The sequence below is a fragment of the Alligator sinensis genome, unplaced genomic scaffold (genome assembly GCF_000455745.1).
Source record: "Alligator sinensis unplaced genomic scaffold, ASM45574v1 scaffold61_1, whole genome shotgun sequence".
Classification (NCBI taxonomy): Eukaryota; Metazoa; Chordata; order Crocodylia; family Alligatoridae; genus Alligator; species Alligator sinensis.
This window is the reverse complement of record NW_005841986.1, coordinates 508818-528783: the sequence shown is the minus strand read 5'-3', so window position 1 is coordinate 528783 and position 19966 is coordinate 508818. Positions and strand designations below refer to the sequence as shown.

Sequence of the window (19966 nt, the reverse complement as noted above, 5' to 3'; positions counted from 1 at the left end):
CGGAAGAGGAGATCCTTAAGGATCTGTTTGGTACTGACCTGCATGGGAAGTAGTGCTAATGAAAATTGTGGCTTGGGCTAAGTTGGGAGGCATTGTCTGTACGGAGGAGGGAAGGCCTGTGCAAGAAGAAGTGGATAACCCTGAAGCCTGGAGTAATAGAAATGGGGTGGAATTCAGTAGTGCAAATATGAGGTCCTGCAGTGAGGTGCTTGTCACAATTTCTGGTGCAGCTCATTAGCTGGAAACATCCAAGTAGAATTGAGCAGCTTCTATTTGGAGTTGTCTTATGTTGGCTTTACCATAGGGTTTTACTTTATCTTCTCTCTTGATAAATGGTTTGACTGATATTGTGTTTTATGTCTTGTGTTCCAAAAACAGTCTTTCTGCTTTTAATTAAGTTTAGTTCTGTTTGGAATCAGGACATTTTCTAGATGGCTAATACTGGATCACTTCTGACTTGTATGCATGTTGGTTGGTTAGAACCTGTAGCAGAAGTTGTGTGCACTCTTGAGGGTTTGCTTTTTTCCTGCTGCTTGTTACAAAGGTATGCAGTGTATAGCTTGTACTGGATTACTGGTCAGGACTTCACTTTTGGGGAAAAGGGTGCATACGTTTGGCAAAGAAATAGGTCTGCATCCAAGGAAAGAGGTTCCTAGCTGAAGTAATTTTCCTGGTTGGTGTATCACAGTGTCCTTCTACCACTTAAACTGCTCAGATTTTCAATGCATGTAGTATTTGGCAGTTTGTCGTCTGTCAGGGAGCATATAAGACTTGTGCTGAGTAGTCTGCATTGAGAGCAATAAAAAATAGTGAATGGAAGCCAGTGTGTTGACTTATCTTTAAAGCTTTTGTTTTCCCTTTCCATGTTGAACTCAACTGTGTGACCATGGGCTAACAGTTACCAATTTTAAATAGCTTTGGGCTGGTGACATGGCAAAGGTATCTTAAGTGATCTTTCTCCGATAGAATCAGTGTTTCCCCTTGACAAAGGGAAGGAAAGGACTTGCAAGAGCCGTGCGTTTGTGCAAGCTGTTGCCCAAGAAGTGGAGTTGAGGGGCTTGAGGCTTTTTAAGGTGCAAAGTTCATAAAGCCTTTCTGTTGAATCAACTCAGTTGAAGTCCCTTATTTATATTAGGCTTTTATGAAAAGGTCCCAATCTTGATGGGGGTGAATGTGGCATGTCTTGTAAACAATCTGTATAACCAGATAAGCAATATGTGAAAAAGGGACATAAGGAAACCTATGAAAGGTCTGTGTACTCGCATTTAACAATAATTCAAAGAAAATAAATATGAAAACTACGTTAATCTTTCTCACAGCCAGTTTGTTAAGCATTGGCTCACTTGTAAGCATTTCAACTGCGCTGCACCTCAAACAGATTTGGAGGAGGACAGCATATATGGACTGTGGGCTACAGCAAGTGTTGCTTTTGTTTTTTGGCTGTTTTTCATTCATGGTAGGCTGAACACAGGAATAACAAAAGGGGAGTGAACTCAAGATAGCAGAAGTGAGGATGCACTCAGTAAAAGTGGCAGAATTGAGAGGCTTGAAGATTAGGGTGGAAGCTTGAAATGGCTGTGGTGGCAAAAGAGGGGTATGTTGGAAGGATCTGAAAAGGGTCATGACGCAACTGATGGATGAGGAGGATCGTTTTAGCAGGTGTGTTTTGTGGGGATGAGAGTATGTGACTGGAAAAGAGAGATTGCCATAATGCACGTGAAAGCTGTGCATGTGTATGAAGTTTGGTCAACAAGACTGGTTCAAAATATACTGGTGATTGGAGCTTGTGCAGCAAAATGTCCATGGAAACTTATAGATGGTCTGTGGCTAAACCCCAAAGCTTACTTTGAAACCATCAGCCTTCATTTAAAGCCTTCATGGCTATTTTTTGTTTGTCATCATCCTGAGTAGGAGGAGGCATTCTATCATCCATAGTTCTTTTTTAGAGAGACTTGCTAAACTGTACAATATTAGAGTATTAACAAAAAAAGCATTTTAATTTTTTTTTAATGTTCTTTAGCATGTTATTGATATTCCACCATAAAATACTTCTTAATATTTCTGTTTTCTTTTCAGAAACCATTCTATTACAGACTACTTCAAACCAGCTTCAAAACAAGGTAAGTAAACTATGTGAGTTTTCTTAAAGTATTCAAGAATACAATAAAATCCAGTTAAACACAGTTCTAATCTATAGTAGATCCTGGTCACGTAAACAGACATAGTAGATGGTGATGATGAACAAATAAACTAAAAGTACCACGGGATCCATTTTGGTAGAGAAATAATGGCTAGTTAAAAAAATATTTATCTCCTGATTAAGCTAGGTTTTGGATGGTAAACTCCATTACAGCATAGGTTGTGAACACTTGCACGTGATAAAATTATAACAATACAGTAAGTAATCCCCAAATGATATAATTGCATTCATTTTGTTTGAGAAGAGGATAGCAGCTTTGGCTCTGGGTTTTATACTTTATATTTTGTCTAATTTTTCCCACTTTTTTTGGTATCTTGTACAAAAACTAACTTCTGTGTTTTGTATTTTTTTAAAATGTTTTTATAAAGACAGAATTGTGTTATACTCCTCAGAGAGAAGAAATGTAAAAAATGGAGAGGTTGGACTGTCAGTCATACATGCAGAACGATTTGAAAAGGCAATATCTTCTCCAGAGAAAGGTAGAAGGAAAAAGATGCCAGTCCAAACACCAACCAAGAGTCCAGTGCTAGATGCCCTTTTGAGAGAAGCTAAGAAAGAAAAAAAGGACAATCTAGCCACTTCAGAAAACAGTAGAAAGTACATTGCGCAGAGCACCATATATCCGAAGGTTGTGGTTAGAAAACTCTTTTTAGAACAGTTGCAAGACCCTGGAGGTATAACCAAAAAGCAAAAGGATGTTAAGCATGACCTGGGGAGAAATGAGAAGGGTCCAGTTTTACCAAGAACACCGTTGTCTTGTGGCAATAGTAGAGAATGGAGGACTGATTATGTGGATCTAGAGGAGGCCAGTTCAGGCTCCAACAAACGGGTTTTGACACCAGAAGCTGATGCCCTGAAGGACAACGCCAGAAGTATTGGTAACATGAATGGTACTTCGTGGAGTCCAAGAGCAGACCACTCCCCAATGCTGCAGCGCACCCCTGGTAATTCTCAATTTAGGTTATCCTTGGACTCTTACAACAGAGAGAGAGAGAAGAAGAAACAAAGAATGGAACGAGCTAAGCAGCATTCTGTCACCCCAGTAAAGGCACTCTCTGGAACAAGCGTATCAAATCAGGTACGTCTGAAAATGAGTTGGGCTTGGCCCTTGATGACATATTGAATGGGAAATTAAATAGACTCATTTACAGAATGAATATAACTTATAGTGCACTCCACTTGCATGCCTGGTGTGTAAGTCAATAATTCCTTTAATTGCATAACACAATGCCAGTCCCAGTTGTCTTTGCTTAACAAACTGATACACTGTGAGTGGTCAGGTAGGCTCTAGCTTGTATGGCTTCATTCCTTCTCTGCTACATGCAGTACCCTTAAGCTTAAGGGGACCGCAGTGAGTAGAACTAGAGAGAACTGAATTGCTGTCAGCTGGCTGATCAGATTGCCTAGCAGGGGCAAAATGCACAGGGGTGATGGAACAATTGCATCTTTTATACCTTTGTTGTACATTGAATGACTGTACAAATTGATTTGGATTTTCTTACATAATCACTAAATTATGTCATCAGGTACTACACAGGTAACCCCACACAGGGGTACCCTGTTTCAGGACTGTACTATGCATATCAGTTAATTATCTGGTTATTGTCAAACCTCCCTGTCTTCTTGTATCACTTGACCTTTTCTTCCAGGTGTGATCTGTGAGGTCCTTAAAACCCCCCATCATTATTTTTGGCATCCTAACCAAGCCTGGTACTATCTTTCTTAGTCTGATATTTATCACCCTCCATCACTGGAGAGGGAAGGAGGGATTGCTCCATTAGAAGCCGAGACCTCATTAAACTGAGGGGAAGGCTGGTAGAAGCTGAAGTCTTGCTGAACCAAGGTTTTGCTAAATAAAGCCTTACCAAGAGTTTCAGGGGATCAGGGACTCTACCCACTTCATCATGCTGGACAAACTAAACTGCTTAAATGCATAACATCTTTCAGGCCTGTTTTCTTTTATAACTTAACTGAATTCAATGCATGCTAACTGGAACTGCCTGCTTTATAAGTAAGCTTATAAATGGGTGCAACTGTTATGTCTCCATCAAGGGAAATGGGTATAAGCTGCTATGATGCAAGTGTTATGCCTCTGCACATTTTTTTTTTTTTTTTTTTTTTTTTTTTTTATGTAAAACATTGCTAAGCTGATTAACAGGTACTTTTAGGTAAGTCAGAAACACAAGCGTAAACTTCTCAGCTGCTTGTGTATCTTTCTGCTTTTAACAAACCAAGTATAGCTTGACGCTAAGCACTGATCTTGAGGCCCTTACTAATGAGACATAACCATAAGCTAGTGGTTCTTAACTTTTTAGACACAAAACTTTCTTTGGAAAATGCCAGCTCTTAGGTTTCACTTGTTGCTTGACAGGATCTGAAATAGACTTCTCAGGGAGGTGGTGCAGTTCCCAACCTTGGAAGTCTTCAAGAGGAGACTGGACAGACACCTTGCTGGGATCACTTGATTTCGGCAGTATTCCTGCCCAGAGCAGGGGGGTTGGACTCTATCTTTGGAGGTTCCTTCCAGCCCTTGATTTCTAAATTTTTATGATTCTGTGACTATGGAAAAAATAATACAGCAGTTTATCTGTTGCAAAGAACTCCGAAAAACCATAACGGGTCAGAATATTTTTGATGCTATGAATTCCTATTTGGAATCTCTGGGTTTATCTTGTGACTCCTGTAGTGTTTGATCCCTAATATTGTGTGACACCTTTGGATGGATATCCTGGCACTCCAGGATGCTGTGGATCTCTGAGTCTGCTTTAGGCCCTTGACATCCGAGCAGTTGGTGGACCATTACCCTGGCATGTAGTAGGCATTCATTCTTTAGTTTGTCAGGGCTTGCCTTGAAGAAGCACTTTTCTTGTCAAACATTGCTGTCTTCAGTTTCTAAAACTCCTTCCAGAAGGAGTCCACTGCCTTTAGCACAGTGCAGAATGCCATTTATTTAGATGGAATACGCATCACTCTTGTGGTAGCCTTTTTTTGTTTGACTGGCTATTCCCTTGCATCCCTTTTATTTGAATAAAGAGGGAATTGGCAATTGGTATCAGTTTGACTGGCTGGATTATTTTCTTTTGAGACCCTTTAATATCTGGTCATGTAGGTCTTTGTGTAGTGTTCAAATGTCTTGTGTTAGACAATCTGTAAATTTTAATTAAAAGGATATTCTAGTCAAGCACTGGAAAGAGAAGGGCTCTATAATTTGAAAACACGAGTAGAGACAAACACCTGCAATAAATAAGGTTGAAAAATATTCTGTGGATAATTAGCTGTCTAGAAGTGATCAAACTTTTACTTCTCTTTACCTTCTAAATTTTTAAGCAGTAGAGAAGCTGTCCTGTATCCTACACTTGACTGAAGTGCTCAGGAAGGCAGATGATATCTTTTTGTTTCTAGTGTGGCAGTAGCTGTGCCTACCTCTAATTCATTTTTGAAAGTCTGGCAACTGTTGTTATGCTGGTTTAAAGTAACTGAGAGCGGTGGTGATGAGAAATCCAGCAGATTAGGAGGAACCCACAAGCGTGACCAATTTAGTCATAGTGAAGCTTTAGTTAGGAAAGAGAAAAGGGATAACATTTAATAAGTGGCATTTTTTCTAAGAACTTACTGTGATATTAATTTCAGCAATACAGTGAGCTCTGATTGATTGTTTGTTTGTAAGCGCTGTCAAGCTCAACCAAATAATATTTTTTTCTCCTTCTTTTTTTTATTAATAGGACAATGGAGGTCTCTTAAAGAAGAGACCATACTCTGCTTCATGGGAGACTCCTTCAGGTACAACTGGTGCTAATGGTTTAGAATTAGTGGCAACAAACAGGGTATATTCTCTTAATGTCACTTTCTTGATAGCCAGATTCCTTTTGCAATGGATTCTCTTCTATATTCTTGAATTTGACCTGCGTTGTTCATAACTGTCATGTACCCCCTACTATGAAATGAACCAAGTAAACCTGAAACTTTTACTTTATGAAGACACCTTCTCTGGTAACAAATGAATGAATCAGGTTGTCAAAACTGTCCAAGCTCTCATACCTGTATACAAGCAAAAATTTAAAACTTTAATGTAACTTTGGTAATTCCAAATTTAAGAAAATAACAAGCCAGAAATTAGTGTTGATACCTATTTGCTGTAAGCGGAATAAGATCACCTTTCCTTTTCTAAAGCATGGATTATTACTGTCAAGATGAGCATATTTTTAAAGCATAGGCAAACTGAAGGGCGTGACCCCTAATTCATATTGACTTTGATGGGGGATTGTCTCCCTTTTGTAGCATGGGGCCTGAGCCTTTTTTTTAAGGCTCTTTCAAGCCTATATCAATTAACTTTCCCTGCTGTTGCTGTCACAGGACACTGGCAGCCTCCCCTTGCTGTTACCTGTGATAGAGTATAAAGGGGTGTCTGGTTTTCTGGGCATCATGCCTGCTGATTGTGCTTGAAGGTTTGAAGTAGTAATTTTGGGGGATCCTTTGGGTACATGATTGTCTGGCAGTGTGGGGGCTGGATTCAGTGGCCCAGTAGATCCCTTCCTGCCCTGTATTTTTTTTCCCCCCTGCTCTCTGCAGTGTACAGGCTAAGTGAGACAGTCGCTGTTTCTGCTTCTCACATTTTATTACCCTAACAACCCTCTCCTTCCTTTTTGTTAAGGTACCTTCTGTGATACAGTTTCAAGTGACTTAAATGTTGTTAGAGTTTTGATGAGTTCACTTTTTCATAATTCTCCCTGTAGATCAGTCTTCTGAATCGAAACTGGTTTCAAAACCCAAAGTACCTTCTCCAAACCAATCTGGACGATCATCTGAAAAATCTGTTAACGTGTTGAAAAGCCAGTCCTTTCCATCACTTCACCTTAACTCAGAAATTTCTTCTGAACCGTCCAAACACACAGAGTTTCCTGGAAAAAGAAAACGGATCTCCATGCATACGGAAATGAAAAGTTCAGGTGAACCTCATTCCCATCGGTCTGAACAACATAAAAATGGAAAATCTGAGTTTATAAAACTCATCAAGTTAAAGTCTCCACAGAATGGTATTCTGCAACTAGAGGATGCTGCTACTTCAGCCGGAGATGATATGCTTCTTTCAGAAGACTATCGGGACTTAAATGAAAAAGATAACTCTTCTCCTGTGGATTCACGTTCTGGATGCAATGCAAGTACAAATGATCAAATGTGTGTTGCAGATTCCAAAGAAAATAATTTGCAAGTAACTCACTCACAACTCTTTTTGGAAAAGTCTCATCCTTTTTCTCAAGAAAAACCTGGCATAACGAATTCTCCCGGTCAGTTAACAAGAATTCATGTAGACACTGTGTATACAAAAGAAACAGAATGCCTACCACGTTCTTCCCAGGTTCAGACGGCCAGTGTGTCGTCTTTGGTATTGGGCCCTAAGAAAGAGCGAGACCCACTGAGACCGACAGAACCTGTCCTCTGTAAAGCTGGTAATACACAGCATCCCTCAAATTCAAACAGAAGCTTTTCTAAATCAAGAAAGAACCGTGAAAAAACCTCAGAAGATGCTTCTAAGCTGCCGACAGTGGAAATTTCTGAGAAGCCTGTATCTTCAGTAAGGACTGGTAAAAAAAGTGTTGCACGTTCACTGTCTTTTAAAGGTTCAGCTAATAACCCTAGCTCTTCACAGTTTTTAAATGAGTTGGACACTGAAAGCCACACAGTAGAGACTTCTGTGCTGAATGGGAATTTAAGGAACAGTTTTGATAGTGAATATGAGAGTATTGAATGCAATCTGGAAAGTGAAGAAGAAGAAGAAATACTCTTACCACTGCAGGAAATCCTGTCTTTGAGTTCCAAACCACAGAATAGAACCCCAGACAGAGCTTGTCTTCAGGATCTTTCACAGGATACCATGTCTCCCTCACAAAAACTTCCTGTAAGTGGCTTAAAAAATTACTCCATCTTCTTTTAGAAGTTGGCTAATTATGAAAAAGAAGTACTTTTTCTAAATCAGTGTAAAGTCTGTGCATCTGGCTGTAAAACTGGCTCTTTTAAGTAACTAGACTTAAAGAGGTGAGCGTCTCTGTCTCCTTGTTAAACTGCACTTGTTCGTGTAGTATCAGAGAGCCTTACAAAGGTTACATGGTCAAAAACTTATTTTGTATTTCTTCCCTTCACTTTTTTACTTCCTATAAAAAGGAAACTTTTTTGGGGGGGGGATGTAGGTGAAGAAGTAAAACTTGACATTTTATATTTTCCTTTTTTCCCCAAACGTGGCAAGATCTTTTTGCCAAACCAAGGAAATTTGCTGTTTATGGACTGACTGCTGAAAAAACTGTTGTTGGGTTTCAAGAAATTTCCCTTCACGGTTCATTTTAATAGTAGCTGCTGAGTTCAGTTTCTCAGTAGGTCCTGATCTCTGAGATTGCAGCTATCTCCTTGATATTTTTTTTTTTTTTTTAAAGGGTACGTTTCCTTGCAGGAGGGGCTCATTGGTGTGCAGAACTGGTTCTGGAGTTGCTTTTAATTGACAGATAGAGGGAGAAAGACGTGTGACCCTGATCATACGATATGCAGGGTTTGGAGTGAGGATAGCATATAATTGTCCTTTCAAATTTACTTGTCAGTAGCAGAGAATGGCAAATAAGCTGCCCTTTTAAAATTTTATGATGTATAAATGAGATTTTACTTAAAGGTCTAGTGTAAAGATTTTCCTAATGTAATGTTCCAACCACAGGCTAATATACTTAGGAAAAGCTAAATTTTAATTAATTTTTTCCTAAACTTTTTTTTTTTTTTTTTAATTAAATAAGACCATCATGACCAGCTTGACTATATAATTTTTTGTTGTTCTCTGTTTGACTCTTTCAAACCAATTCATCTCGTTGACTGGGTTCTTGGAAGACATCTCAAATCCTACATATGCAAACGTAATCCCTGGGCAACATAAATTCTGTGTGTACTTCAACCACTTAATTACACAGCTGCATACTAGGTCAGATGTTTGTGGTACATATACATGACCACAAGCTTCTGACCAACATGCGTCTGTAGTTAGCAGGCAACACAGATGCACTGATCAGGTTGCTCAAGCACTTCCATCACCACGTATTTGTGATTTGTCTTCACTTTTTTATTAAAGAAAGTGTGTGCATATAAAAAAAATCTGACTCCTGAACGGCTCAAAAGCCTTCTTGGGTATAATTTCTACATGGTAATCAAATGCATAACTGGCAAAAGTGCTGCTTCATTTCTTGCAGCACATTTCTTTGTTATGAAATTTTACTACATTTTATAATGTAGCAGGTCCCGGGAGTTAGGCTCACTTCTAACCAGCTTTGCTGGTCTTCTGGCCTTGCTTAGTGAAAACAAGCATAATTCCCCTAGGAAGTAAACAAATGTGTGTAATTCTTGAATTGTGTATATAACTGAATTGGCTGCTGATTAATTTTTTCATATAGGGTTTTTAAATAAGGGTTGGAGATGATGCAGTAGATACTAGATAAAGATGGAGAATTGTGACCAGTGCACAAAAAGAGCTGAGCTGAGAATAAAACTAAGGGCTGAAATGGTAGACCTATGTTTCATCTTATAGACCGCAGCATCTCTTGGGGAGAAGACGTTTCCACTTCCAGCAACTGTGTAGTCTGATAGCTGGGGCTCTTTGTCCCATGTATTTTAATGTAGCTAGGCATTATTCCCCTGTGTATGTACAGCCCTTGACACAGCAGGGTCCCATTCTGTGACTAGTTCTCCTTGGTACTACTAGACCTAGTAAAACTTAAATAATTAAATTCCATTGTCAGAAATGACTTGGGCATCTAAGCTAGGTGTCTTCAGTATTAAAGGGCACTTCTGCATGTACTCTGGGGGTAGGGGAGGCGGCACTTTAATTAGAGTGAGCTGCTCTAAGTAAAGCACCGCAGCATCTCGTGTATCCGTGTCCCTGCACTTCAAAATGGTGGCAGGGTGCTGGAAATGGAGGTGCCTTGGAAAACATTCTGCATCGGGCCCTTACTCCCATTAAAAGTCACTGGGAAGCCTGAAATGCCTTTTGAAAAATCTGGCCATTAAGCTCCAGACTCCTGTTGAAAAGGGAAATACATTTTAAACCTGCTTATTTTCAGGATCTCATTAACATTTTTATTAGCAAATTAATAAGAATCTGTTCTTGAGCAGGCAGATTGGATTAGGGTTATAGATCCTACTTAGTGTCTAGCAGTGATCCAACTAATAAGACGGTGCCTTAAAAATAAGGCTTCTTACTGTTTCGTTACAGCTTCTACAGCTTCCCGTTGTTACTGAAGTGTCTTATGTGAACAGCCTGGAGCATCTTGTGAAGGAGAAAGAAGAATCCAAAAGGTTAGCATGTTTAATTTTTAAGATAAATATGAAGCTGGTGGGGAAAAAAATGTTTATTCGCTGTGAGATCTGAGGTGGCTTTTTCCTCAGAACTGATGGGCATCAGCTAGTTAAACATCTTCATCGGTTGCTTGCCCCGCCTGCCTAAACTTGTTTGCAGAGACCACCTACATGCAAGTAGTTGGTTGATAGACTCATCGTAATAAATAGGACCGTAGTGTTGGCCTATGTTCCTAAGGGACAGGAGCTGTCTCACACCTGCCACAACCAAGATTGAGTATTAGGCGCAAAACAGAAGTACTTGTTTAGGATTATTACTGTAGCTCCTTCAGAGCCTGTTGCTACTCGCGTTGATTTAGCCCAGCAGGACTCTAAAATGTCATTTGTTGGTGTCTGGCAGCATCAGAACTGCCACATCTTGGTGGACAGAATTAGCATCTTCCAAGATAGCCTTGGGGTAAATAAAAGGCATGCTCTAGAATGTGTACAGATGTCAGTCTGCAAAGATGGATGAAGTCCTAGCTAGTAAAGTACTTCAATCCACATCAGAATTGACCTCTGGAATTAAGTAACAGAAGAAGGAACAGTCTTTGCATTCGTCTCTTCTGGTTAAGTTACTCCAGGAATGTTTAGTCGGAATGATATGGAATACTTTCAAGAATTCCAAAAATTGATTACAGTAGCCATTATCATAAGTTGGGTCTCAAATGGATGCACCCAGGAGGAGCATATTCAGTATGTACATCTTATGTTGTAGTCCATGTGATACTTTACGGTCGGCTCTGGCATTTCTGGGTTAGAATTCAGATCTGGATTTCGGCTTGTCCTGTTCTTTATTGTCAGTATGTCTTTACCTCCACTGCAGGGTGGCTGAATTGGAGAAGCAGCTACAGAAAGACATTCAGCGAACAGAAGTAAGTTCTTCAGTTGAAGTAGAGGATGAAAGCACCCAAGAAGATGGAGATCTTTCAGAAGAGCACAGGTGTCTATTTTTCTTCTTCTTTCAGATCACTTGAACTTGTTCTTCAGTTTCTCACTCTCTCTCTCTCTCTCCTTTTTTTCTCTCACTGTTAATGTAATGCTAGCTATTAATGATGCTGCTTTAAGCTATTTTTGTCACTTGCTTTACCAGCAAGTTATTCCTTTGCCTTCAAGCTCTTGCACATTTACCTGGCAATAAATGTATTCTGGGCTGAATAAACCTTTTGGATAAGGTTGACTTGTTCATCAGCCAAATATAAAATTGTCTCATAAATAGGAAATATCTTCTAGTTATCAAAATCCACAAGGAAAATGTTGTGTGTGTTGCAGGGCATTTTTACAGAGATTTTCAGTAATAACTGATGCGATTCCTGATTACCACCCTGGGGAAGAGATATTTCACTTCTCAAACTCTGGAAGAATCTTCAGTCACCATAACCTTGACTTGAGGAATTTTGGATTCAACTCTCAAAATCCTATAGAAAAACTCCTCCTTAGGTGAGATTTTTTTTTTTTTCCTCCACTATGTTGTCTTGATTGGAAGGCTTCATAATGGCTAATGCATTTGGAAACTCAAAAGTATGCTTAATTGGAAGTTGTACTTAAAAATGCTAATCCTTTTTAATCCCTTTTTGAAGCACTGTAAGCATTTCGAGGCGCACAAACTTTAATTAAATGAAGGTTTAGGAATAAATTTCATCTGCGTACTGATTATATTAGAGTTTTCTCTCGTTTATCTCTTAAGGAGCTAGACTGACCATTCATCTGATTCAGCATGGCAATGCATATATTTTATTTAAACAAGAATAATAAGTGAGTGTAGATGTTCTGACCATGTAATTAGTATCGGTGGAACACCTTTTAAAAAGTAATGCTTTAGTTCTGTAATGTGTTCAGCAGTTATGCCTTTAACGAAGATAAGTGCATATTTGAAAGCAGATTATTCTTTGATTGTATAAACGCTTCCAATTTGTATAGTATGGTACTCTAGAGACAAGAGTAATTGCTCTGTCTTTGCCATTTGCCTAGGAAAACTTTGTCATTAATGAGGTGTAGTCACTGCAGTAGATTTTGTTACTCATTGGGAAAGTAGAGAAATTAATTCATTTTAGTTGCAATAATCTTTTCCAGTTAACTGAGGTCTTAAAACATTTTTTTCTAGCTTTGCAGTGCTTGTGTTCATTTTGTCCCCAAACTGATTCCTCTTTGTGGTTTGTTTTTGGTTATTTTTTTTCTCTCCCCTCCCCTTATTTTCTGTAGCTCTGAAGTAAGACAGCAGCTTTCTTTAACAACTCAGGGGTTCCTCAGTTCTGCTTACAGTTGTACTCAGTGCCCCATGCCAGTTTTAAAGTGGCTGTTTCAGGTAAGACTGTATAAGATGTATTATTATTTGACAATTATACTGCATTAGGGTATTTGTTTACTTGGATAGCCAAATATAGTGCAAATGTCAAAGCTAGAACAACATTGAGAGCCTATTCCTAATAGAATTTGGCTTCAAAACTAGAAATCTTTCTGTTTCTGGGTCCTGACTTGTTCTTGAAATATTTGGGCTGCACCTCACCTCCTGTAGACTCCAGAGATGCCTCAGACCTGGCTGTGGGCTCCAGGGCTTTGCCCATTCCTTCTGCATCTCCCTCATCACTGCAGAGTGTCAGTTCTACCTTATCCTTTATAACCTTAGACTCTCTTAAATGTGTATTTTGAGGGCAACACCTAAGCTTCATCTTTCTCTCATCTTGTTCCTCTTTATCAAATTCCTTGTTTTTCTTTCAGCCAAGTAGGATCTTGTGCTAGGCTGTTTTTGATCTTCCTTCTCCATCGAAGCAGAGCAGGCCAGAGAGCAAGCAGAATGCCATGAGCTACGCACGCCATATACAACCATTCACTGGGAGAGTCTCTGTTCTCCCAGGAGAAACTACGAGTGTACAGATGTTCAGGAATTTTCTTCTCGAGCAAAACTAGCAGCTCCAGGATTAAAATAATCTGAGAAGAACCAAGGTCATATTGCTCCCAGGAGTGTTTCTCCTAAAAGAGTGAATGTCTACACATTTTCTGTCTATACCAGTAGAAGGGGGGCTCTGCTCCAACTGCTCCCATCCTGTAGGACCTCATTTTGTTGGTGAAGGCCCTTAGACTCTGGATAGCACCTAAGGGCTGCTACTTCCTCTTACATGAGCCAACATCATGAGTTGAAGTCTCCCCAGTACTCCTCTGCAGAGATGGTTCTGACCTGAACTATCGCTTCAAATAGAATATCTAGCTTCCAGATCGCATGGATGCAGTAAACTTCAGACACGTGGGAAGAAGAGCTGTGCAATATAGATGTTCCCTGGAGCTCCATGCTCCTTTAGGTCTTGAAAGGCTAAGACGCATTAAGCTATCCTGAAGGGCATATCATGTTTTCTAATCTATCTCATACCATGAAGTATATGGACTGTACCCGAACTAGTAAAAATTCAGGCTGGCTTAGAAATGGGTGCATCTGGGAGAAGCTTTTTCCAGATACCCCCACCTAAGAATGAAAAGATTATCTTAGAATGGAAAATTCTAATTAAAGTTAACCATATACATACAGCAAGCGGAAGAAATTAATGACAGGGCTGAATGAGGGTAAATTTTGCAATTGATTTGTGCTTCTTTTCTCAAGCCAAATTTCCTTATTTTAGTTGGTTAACTTCTTATTTTGGTTATGGTCACCTGGAGAGAGTATTTCCAGACTTCCCCTCTTCTGGGAGCAGGTCTTGATCAAAGATGCAACACTTTTCAAGAGCGTTGTTACTTATGCCAAATCAGCAGTTGTTTGCAGCTTATGCTAAGTGCAAAGATCAAAACCCAGGCCTAAAAGCCGCTGGGCTTTCAGAGGCCTTTCTGGGGCCTACACAAGGTTAACTTCCTTCCTGCTATACTTACCTGCATGACTCTGGGATACAATGGTTGCATTCCAACAGCTTTTATCAGTATCATTTATTAGCATTTCATTTTTGTGCGTCTCTGCCCTTCTTCAGCTAAAAGGCCTGACTTCAATTCCTGACTATCCAGAATACCCACACTTCATGCTGTGTCTTTCTTTGGAGACTGACATTTATTTTCTATTACTCGGTTCTATTGTTTAATAAGGATTTGGATTATTTTAATACTTCAGTTTACCCAATATGTAGCTTGGTATCTTCTCTTCTTTCGACAGATGATGTCGGTTCATTCAGACTGTTATGTTTCAACACGGATGTTAGACGTGTTGATGGAGATGACCATTAAAAATGGTGAGTTTCTGTTTTTTTTTTTTTTTAAAAGGTAGGCTGAGTACAAAGGTTACACAAACAGTATTAACCTTAACAGGGTATTTTTAGAGGATATCGGTTCTTTGTCTGTCTGTCCCTGCCCACTCCAGTTCTCTTTGAATCTGTGTGTACTTTGTGCATGGACAGATAGATCAATGTGACTACTTCAGGGGGAGGGGAGAATGAATTGCCAAGCACCAGTTGATCTGCAGTGATTACTTTGTGTCTGCTCTGTCTTATGAGTGGCTTATCCCAAAGTGAAACAGCTGCTAAATTACTGTGATAAGCCCTGTTTTCCCACTTAATTGTTCATGTTTTCATAACCTACGTGATGTTTGTGCAAAACGCTTCACAAGTAACTCAAATGTAACAACAGAATGTTTTCCCCATTGTCATAAACTGGAGACCAGGAGGAAATTGTGCGTTTTGTGTAGGATGAATGGCAGAAATAAGCGCATAACTAGATCTCTTAAAAAAAAAAAAAAAAAAAAAAAAAAAAAAAAAAAAATCAGTTTCTCCCTAATTTGCTCTTGCTTCTGATGCACCTTTCTTTCCGTCTTACTTTCTCAGGGACCACCAACACTTTCTCTGTATATTTTTCAGTTCTTATTTTTACTGCACAGACCTGCTGAAGAATGCTTTGCATTTGAAAGCTTATTTAACTTTATTCCAAAGTTGGTCCCATAAAGATATCATCCTAAGAAATCCATTATGCCTCACAATTCCTGGACAGTCATGGTTACAGCATCACTGTAACACTACCATCAATTTTTCTGTTCATTCAGATCCATCAGAATTCACTATTTCATAGAAACCCACTGACTACCCACATAAGTAAAAAATATTGTTCCTTGCCTATTTAAAAAACACCTTTTTTCTTAGGGAAAAAAAAAAAGTCTTGTCCATGGTTTCCTTGAACCATTCTTTCTATCTTATTTCTAAATCCTGTTGTCTGTTTTGAACACAAATTTCACCGATGAAGAATGTCTCCTTTGTCTTAGGAATGCTGTCAGCCAAGCACCCTGTTAAATAAGGCATAAGTGTTGACTGGTTGCTAATCATGAAATTTGGGTAGAATACCCAAGTCATTTCTTTTTGAAATCTTGAGCACTTCCGAGTCCCCCCTCTTTTTTTTTTTTTTTTCTTTTTGTTGGTAGTCCTGGCATTAAGTCCCAATCCATAGATCTAGTTGAGAGCTATGGTGACTTCTTTTACCTCCTAGAAAAAAATGGCATCAGTATCTTCCCGTTTTTAGCTTAGTTGCTTCTTCAAACATCCCGTATGGTTACTAGGTATGTTTCTTGGTTCTATGCTAGTTGTGCTCCTGAGGAAAATCGACCCCTATGGTGATACCAAAAACTCTCATGGCAGTAGAGCTTAGCACAGGGGGCCATTGTGCACATTCTTTTCCTTTTTTTAATTTCACAATCAGTTGATTTTTAAATGTGTCTTATGTGTTCTGTACTCTACAGCTTCTATTGGTGCTGAACATTTTAGACCCTGGGTTCCCTCCCTGTCTGACATATCAGCTGTGTTGATCAATATGGGAGTTCACTTTAGCACTCTCTTTCCTCTGAAACATCTTCAGCCCAGCTTCAGTGAAGGTGATATTTTGTAAGTGTGTTTTATTTTCCTTTTGGGTTTTAAACATAGTAAGGCAGCCTTTCTCTTGACTATACAGTAAATAGAACGGATAACTTCAAATCCACTTTAGCCTGTTAAATATTTGACGGACTGAAGGTTTTATCTGTCCTCGGCTCTTTTTGCTGTGACTTTTAAGTTATTCTTCCTGCAAAATTAAATTAAAAGTTGGATAGGAATTGTAAATAAACTGATGTTTAAAGCACTTTTATAGTAATCTTAACTCTGAGGCTGTTTTGAAAGATATCTGATAAGTGAGACTTTTTTTGTACTAATCCAAGATTTCAGGAGTAATTCTTTTTTAATTTGTAGCTCACTTAATGTTTTCTCAGTAGATCCAAAATGCAAATGTTAGTGATGAAACCAGCAAGTGGAAACATCTCTTCAGGTCCAGCTTTCTCTTGTCTGCCAGAAACCAATCTAATTAATGTCATCAAGGTGAGACTTTAGGTTTTCTTTTCTCTTTTTTCTATTTTAAGAATGTTCTGCATCTCAGGGCATTACTGTTTACATCTTGCAAGTAGGATACTTCCATCCTGAGAGGGGACTCTCTCTCGACGTGCTTCTTTTGGGGTATAATTTTTTTCAAATAGAAATGCCTCATTTTAAAATTGACTCCAAAGCTGTATTGTAGAAATACTTTAGTTCCTGTGACATCTCATTTACATAGAGAAAACTATAGGTCCTTGAATGTACTGCACATTAACAAGAAATACTTAGACTAACATTGTTAAGGATACCAAGGATAATGTGCATCTGAGGCTGAGGGTTAAAGAGTACAAATGTATTTATCAGAACAGGGTAAATTGAGAGTATCCTGCATGGTAATGCCTGAAAAATCTCTTGGACTGTATGCTGTTGGATTGCCTAAAATAGGGGGGCCTGTGTGTGTGCTTTGTTGGGATACTATTTGTGCTGCAGCTGCTGCCACAACAGACAGTGCATGTTACAGAAGGTACAGGCCCAGATTATGACCAAAAGCTCAGTTGTGTTCAGAGGCATAACTGATAATGGTTGCACTTTGCGCCAGCAGTTGCCAATAGCTGGGAATAGCCACTGCTGCAAGGGAAGGTGTTGATGCAGTCGGCACCCAGGGGCTTAACTCACCCATTTCTGCACCTCCAGGAATGTAATACATCTTGTCCAGTGCACCAGATGCAAAATAGGTAGGAGAAACCAAACAATGAATGCGCACCAAAAATCCATCAAAGACAAAAATATCCAGTTACCTGTGAGGGCCCGCTTCTCCCAAGACGATCACTCTCTCTCCAATCTCCCAGTTCTGATATTCAGAGGGAACTCACAAAACACCTTTCACAAATGAGCCTACGAACTTCATGTCATAAATCTACTGGATACTAAAAACCATGGACTTGATGTAGACATTGTCTAACTTAAATTGCTAAAGAAAAAAAGTGTCATTTATCACAGTTTTAAATACTTTTTTCTTTAGTTTTTAGCTTTTTGTACAACTATATATCAGGATGTCTATACAGACCAAGAATTATTGCTACTGCTGTTACTGCTGTTCAAAATAAGCCTGGAAAAACTATTGAAGCAAATTCCGTTAATAGACCTTCAGTGCCTTGTGATAAAACTGCTGAAAAGTATGAGAGACTGGGATGCCAAGGTAACTCCTTAACTACATTATGTTCTTTCCTGTTTTGACTTGGGAGTGGTGGCAGGAGGTGGAAGCTCTCTTTTACGCTTAAAGAAACAAACAAACAAAAAAATCCCCGAAACAGTGCTGGGTAACAGTGCAGGAAAACCTGGGCCCTAGGGCTTTGGAACTCTTCATGATGTCATATAGTAATGGCAGGGGGTGCAGGGTATATCTAGATGTTGTTTCCTTGCCACTGTAAGCCTCTATCCTGTTTTGAGTGTACAGTATTGCCAAGTATCTGATGCTTGGCAGAATTATTGTAAATTGGAAAAATCTGCTTGCAAGAGTGAAGTGAAGATTGTACTTTGAAAGTAGCTGGTAAGCCAGCTTCTTGTCCTACAAACATGGACAGTAATGGCTGTCTTACTGTGATGAATATGACTTGTACCAATCCGGTATGAATATTTCAAGTGCAATGCAGAAAGTATCATGAAGGACATGTTCCTATTATTACATTGCATGCATTTCCAGGGAAGTGATGCTCCTTTTAACTTTTTAGTTTATATGGTCTTTTTTTATGTCTTTTTCATACATGTAACAGCTGTCTGTTGTAATATCATCATTTTTTTTTTTTTTATTTCTTTGTAAGATGTCTGAATTGTGCCTGGCAATGAGTGACCTTTCTAGTCACCACCATGACCTCCTGTGGTTGGTTCAGCTGGTCCCTAGCTGGGTAACACGTGGAAGGTAATGCACTAACATTTGAATATGTGCGTTGTAGTTAAGGTCCATATAATATTTCTACTAAGAGGGCTGAAAGTGCGATAGATGTATCATCCCCAAATATGCACAGATACAGTTTACCATGTTGTTCCAGTTGTAAGTCATTCCCAGGTTATGTTCACTTTTTTCCCCTCCCAAATATGTCACTCACTTTACATTGTGTTTAATAGGAAAAAAAATAAGGAAGAGAGAATTTTGTGCCATCAACTAAAAAAAAAGCTAATATCACTCCTTCTCGCTTCATCCTTCTCTGTGGTTTCACAAAGACAAACATGTTACTCCTTGGGTCTGTGGTGCCACTGGTTGTCAAGTTGTATAACTACACTCTTTTGTCCTGTTGACCTTTCCAGGTTTCCCAGTCATGTAATTTTGAACTCTTCTGTGGTAAATTTAGCAGCATATAGTTTGCTGCTTTTCACGCTGCTTCTGAGGGGCAAGTGCAAAGTGGGCATTAAACCACAATTAGGGTCTATTATTGGGAGCCCAGTGTATGGGTCCACCTTGCTTAAACTCTCATGTGACTGTGGTTCTTTTGAAGGTAGAAAAAGGTCAGTTTTACAATACAGGATGTATTGTGTATATACAATTATTTGTTTATGATTAAACCTGTGAAAAGTAAGACTTATTCATGTGTTTAGCTTACATGGGATAGTACATAAGATTGAAACACAGCCACGGGCATAACTATTTCAGCTTCACCTTTCCTTTTCTCTCATGTCTGAGTGTTGATGTGAGTAGTAGTGTCACATTTTCTTAAATCTCTCTCATTGTTATAGACCCATAGCGCTATAGAACAGTGGTGCTTGACCTTCTGGCCCCACAGGCCAAATAAATGGTGCAGTATTGGGCCCTCCATGTCTGAAGTTGGGTACCGGGCTCCCTGTGGGTCCAGAATTTGGCAGCAGGGGGCAACAATTAACACTGCCACTGCTACCCTGTCGCCAAATTTTCAGACCCCTGTGGAGCCCCGTGGGCCAGATGACATGGCTCTGGTGCCTAAATCTGGCCTGTGGGCCAGGAGTTGAGCACCCCTGATATAAGAGAAGTAATTGGAAAGCAAAAGTTTTTTGGTGGTATGTTTTATTGGACCAACTTTATAGTTGAGAGAAATGTTAGATAAGTTTTGGGCAATAAATATCCTTTATCAGGCCCCCT

The 19966-nt window shown here is 39.3% G+C and overlaps 1 protein-coding gene across 5 annotated transcripts in view; it reads left to right on the top strand.

The window, feature by feature from the left end:
- Window positions 1-19966, top strand: part of SLF2 (SMC5-SMC6 complex localization factor 2) — a 54459-nt gene that overhangs the window by 22262 nt on the left and 12231 nt on the right. For 4 of the 5 annotated variants that reach the window (XM_025201211.1, XM_025201212.1, XM_025201210.1 and 1 more), the window contains exons 2-14: window positions 2077-2120; window positions 2593-3278; window positions 5923-5980; window positions 6934-8096; window positions 10440-10522; window positions 11388-11504; window positions 11834-12001; window positions 12764-12866; window positions 14691-14766; window positions 16257-16398; window positions 16758-16863; window positions 17879-18055; window positions 18678-18775. In XM_025201211.1, the coding sequence (XP_025056996.1) occupies window positions 2694-3278; window positions 5923-5980; window positions 6934-8096; window positions 10440-10522; window positions 11388-11504; window positions 11834-12001; window positions 12764-12866; window positions 14691-14766; window positions 16257-16398; window positions 16758-16863; window positions 17879-18055; window positions 18678-18775 (2876 nt within the window). In that variant the 5' untranslated portion in view covers window positions 2077-2120; window positions 2593-2693. The remainder of the gene's footprint in view (window positions 1-2076; window positions 2121-2592; window positions 3279-5922; window positions 5981-6933; window positions 8097-10439; window positions 10523-11387; window positions 11505-11833; window positions 12002-12763; window positions 12867-14690; window positions 14767-16256; window positions 16399-16757; window positions 16864-17878; window positions 18056-18677; window positions 18776-19966) is intronic. The other variant, XM_025201209.1, reaches the window with a different exon arrangement.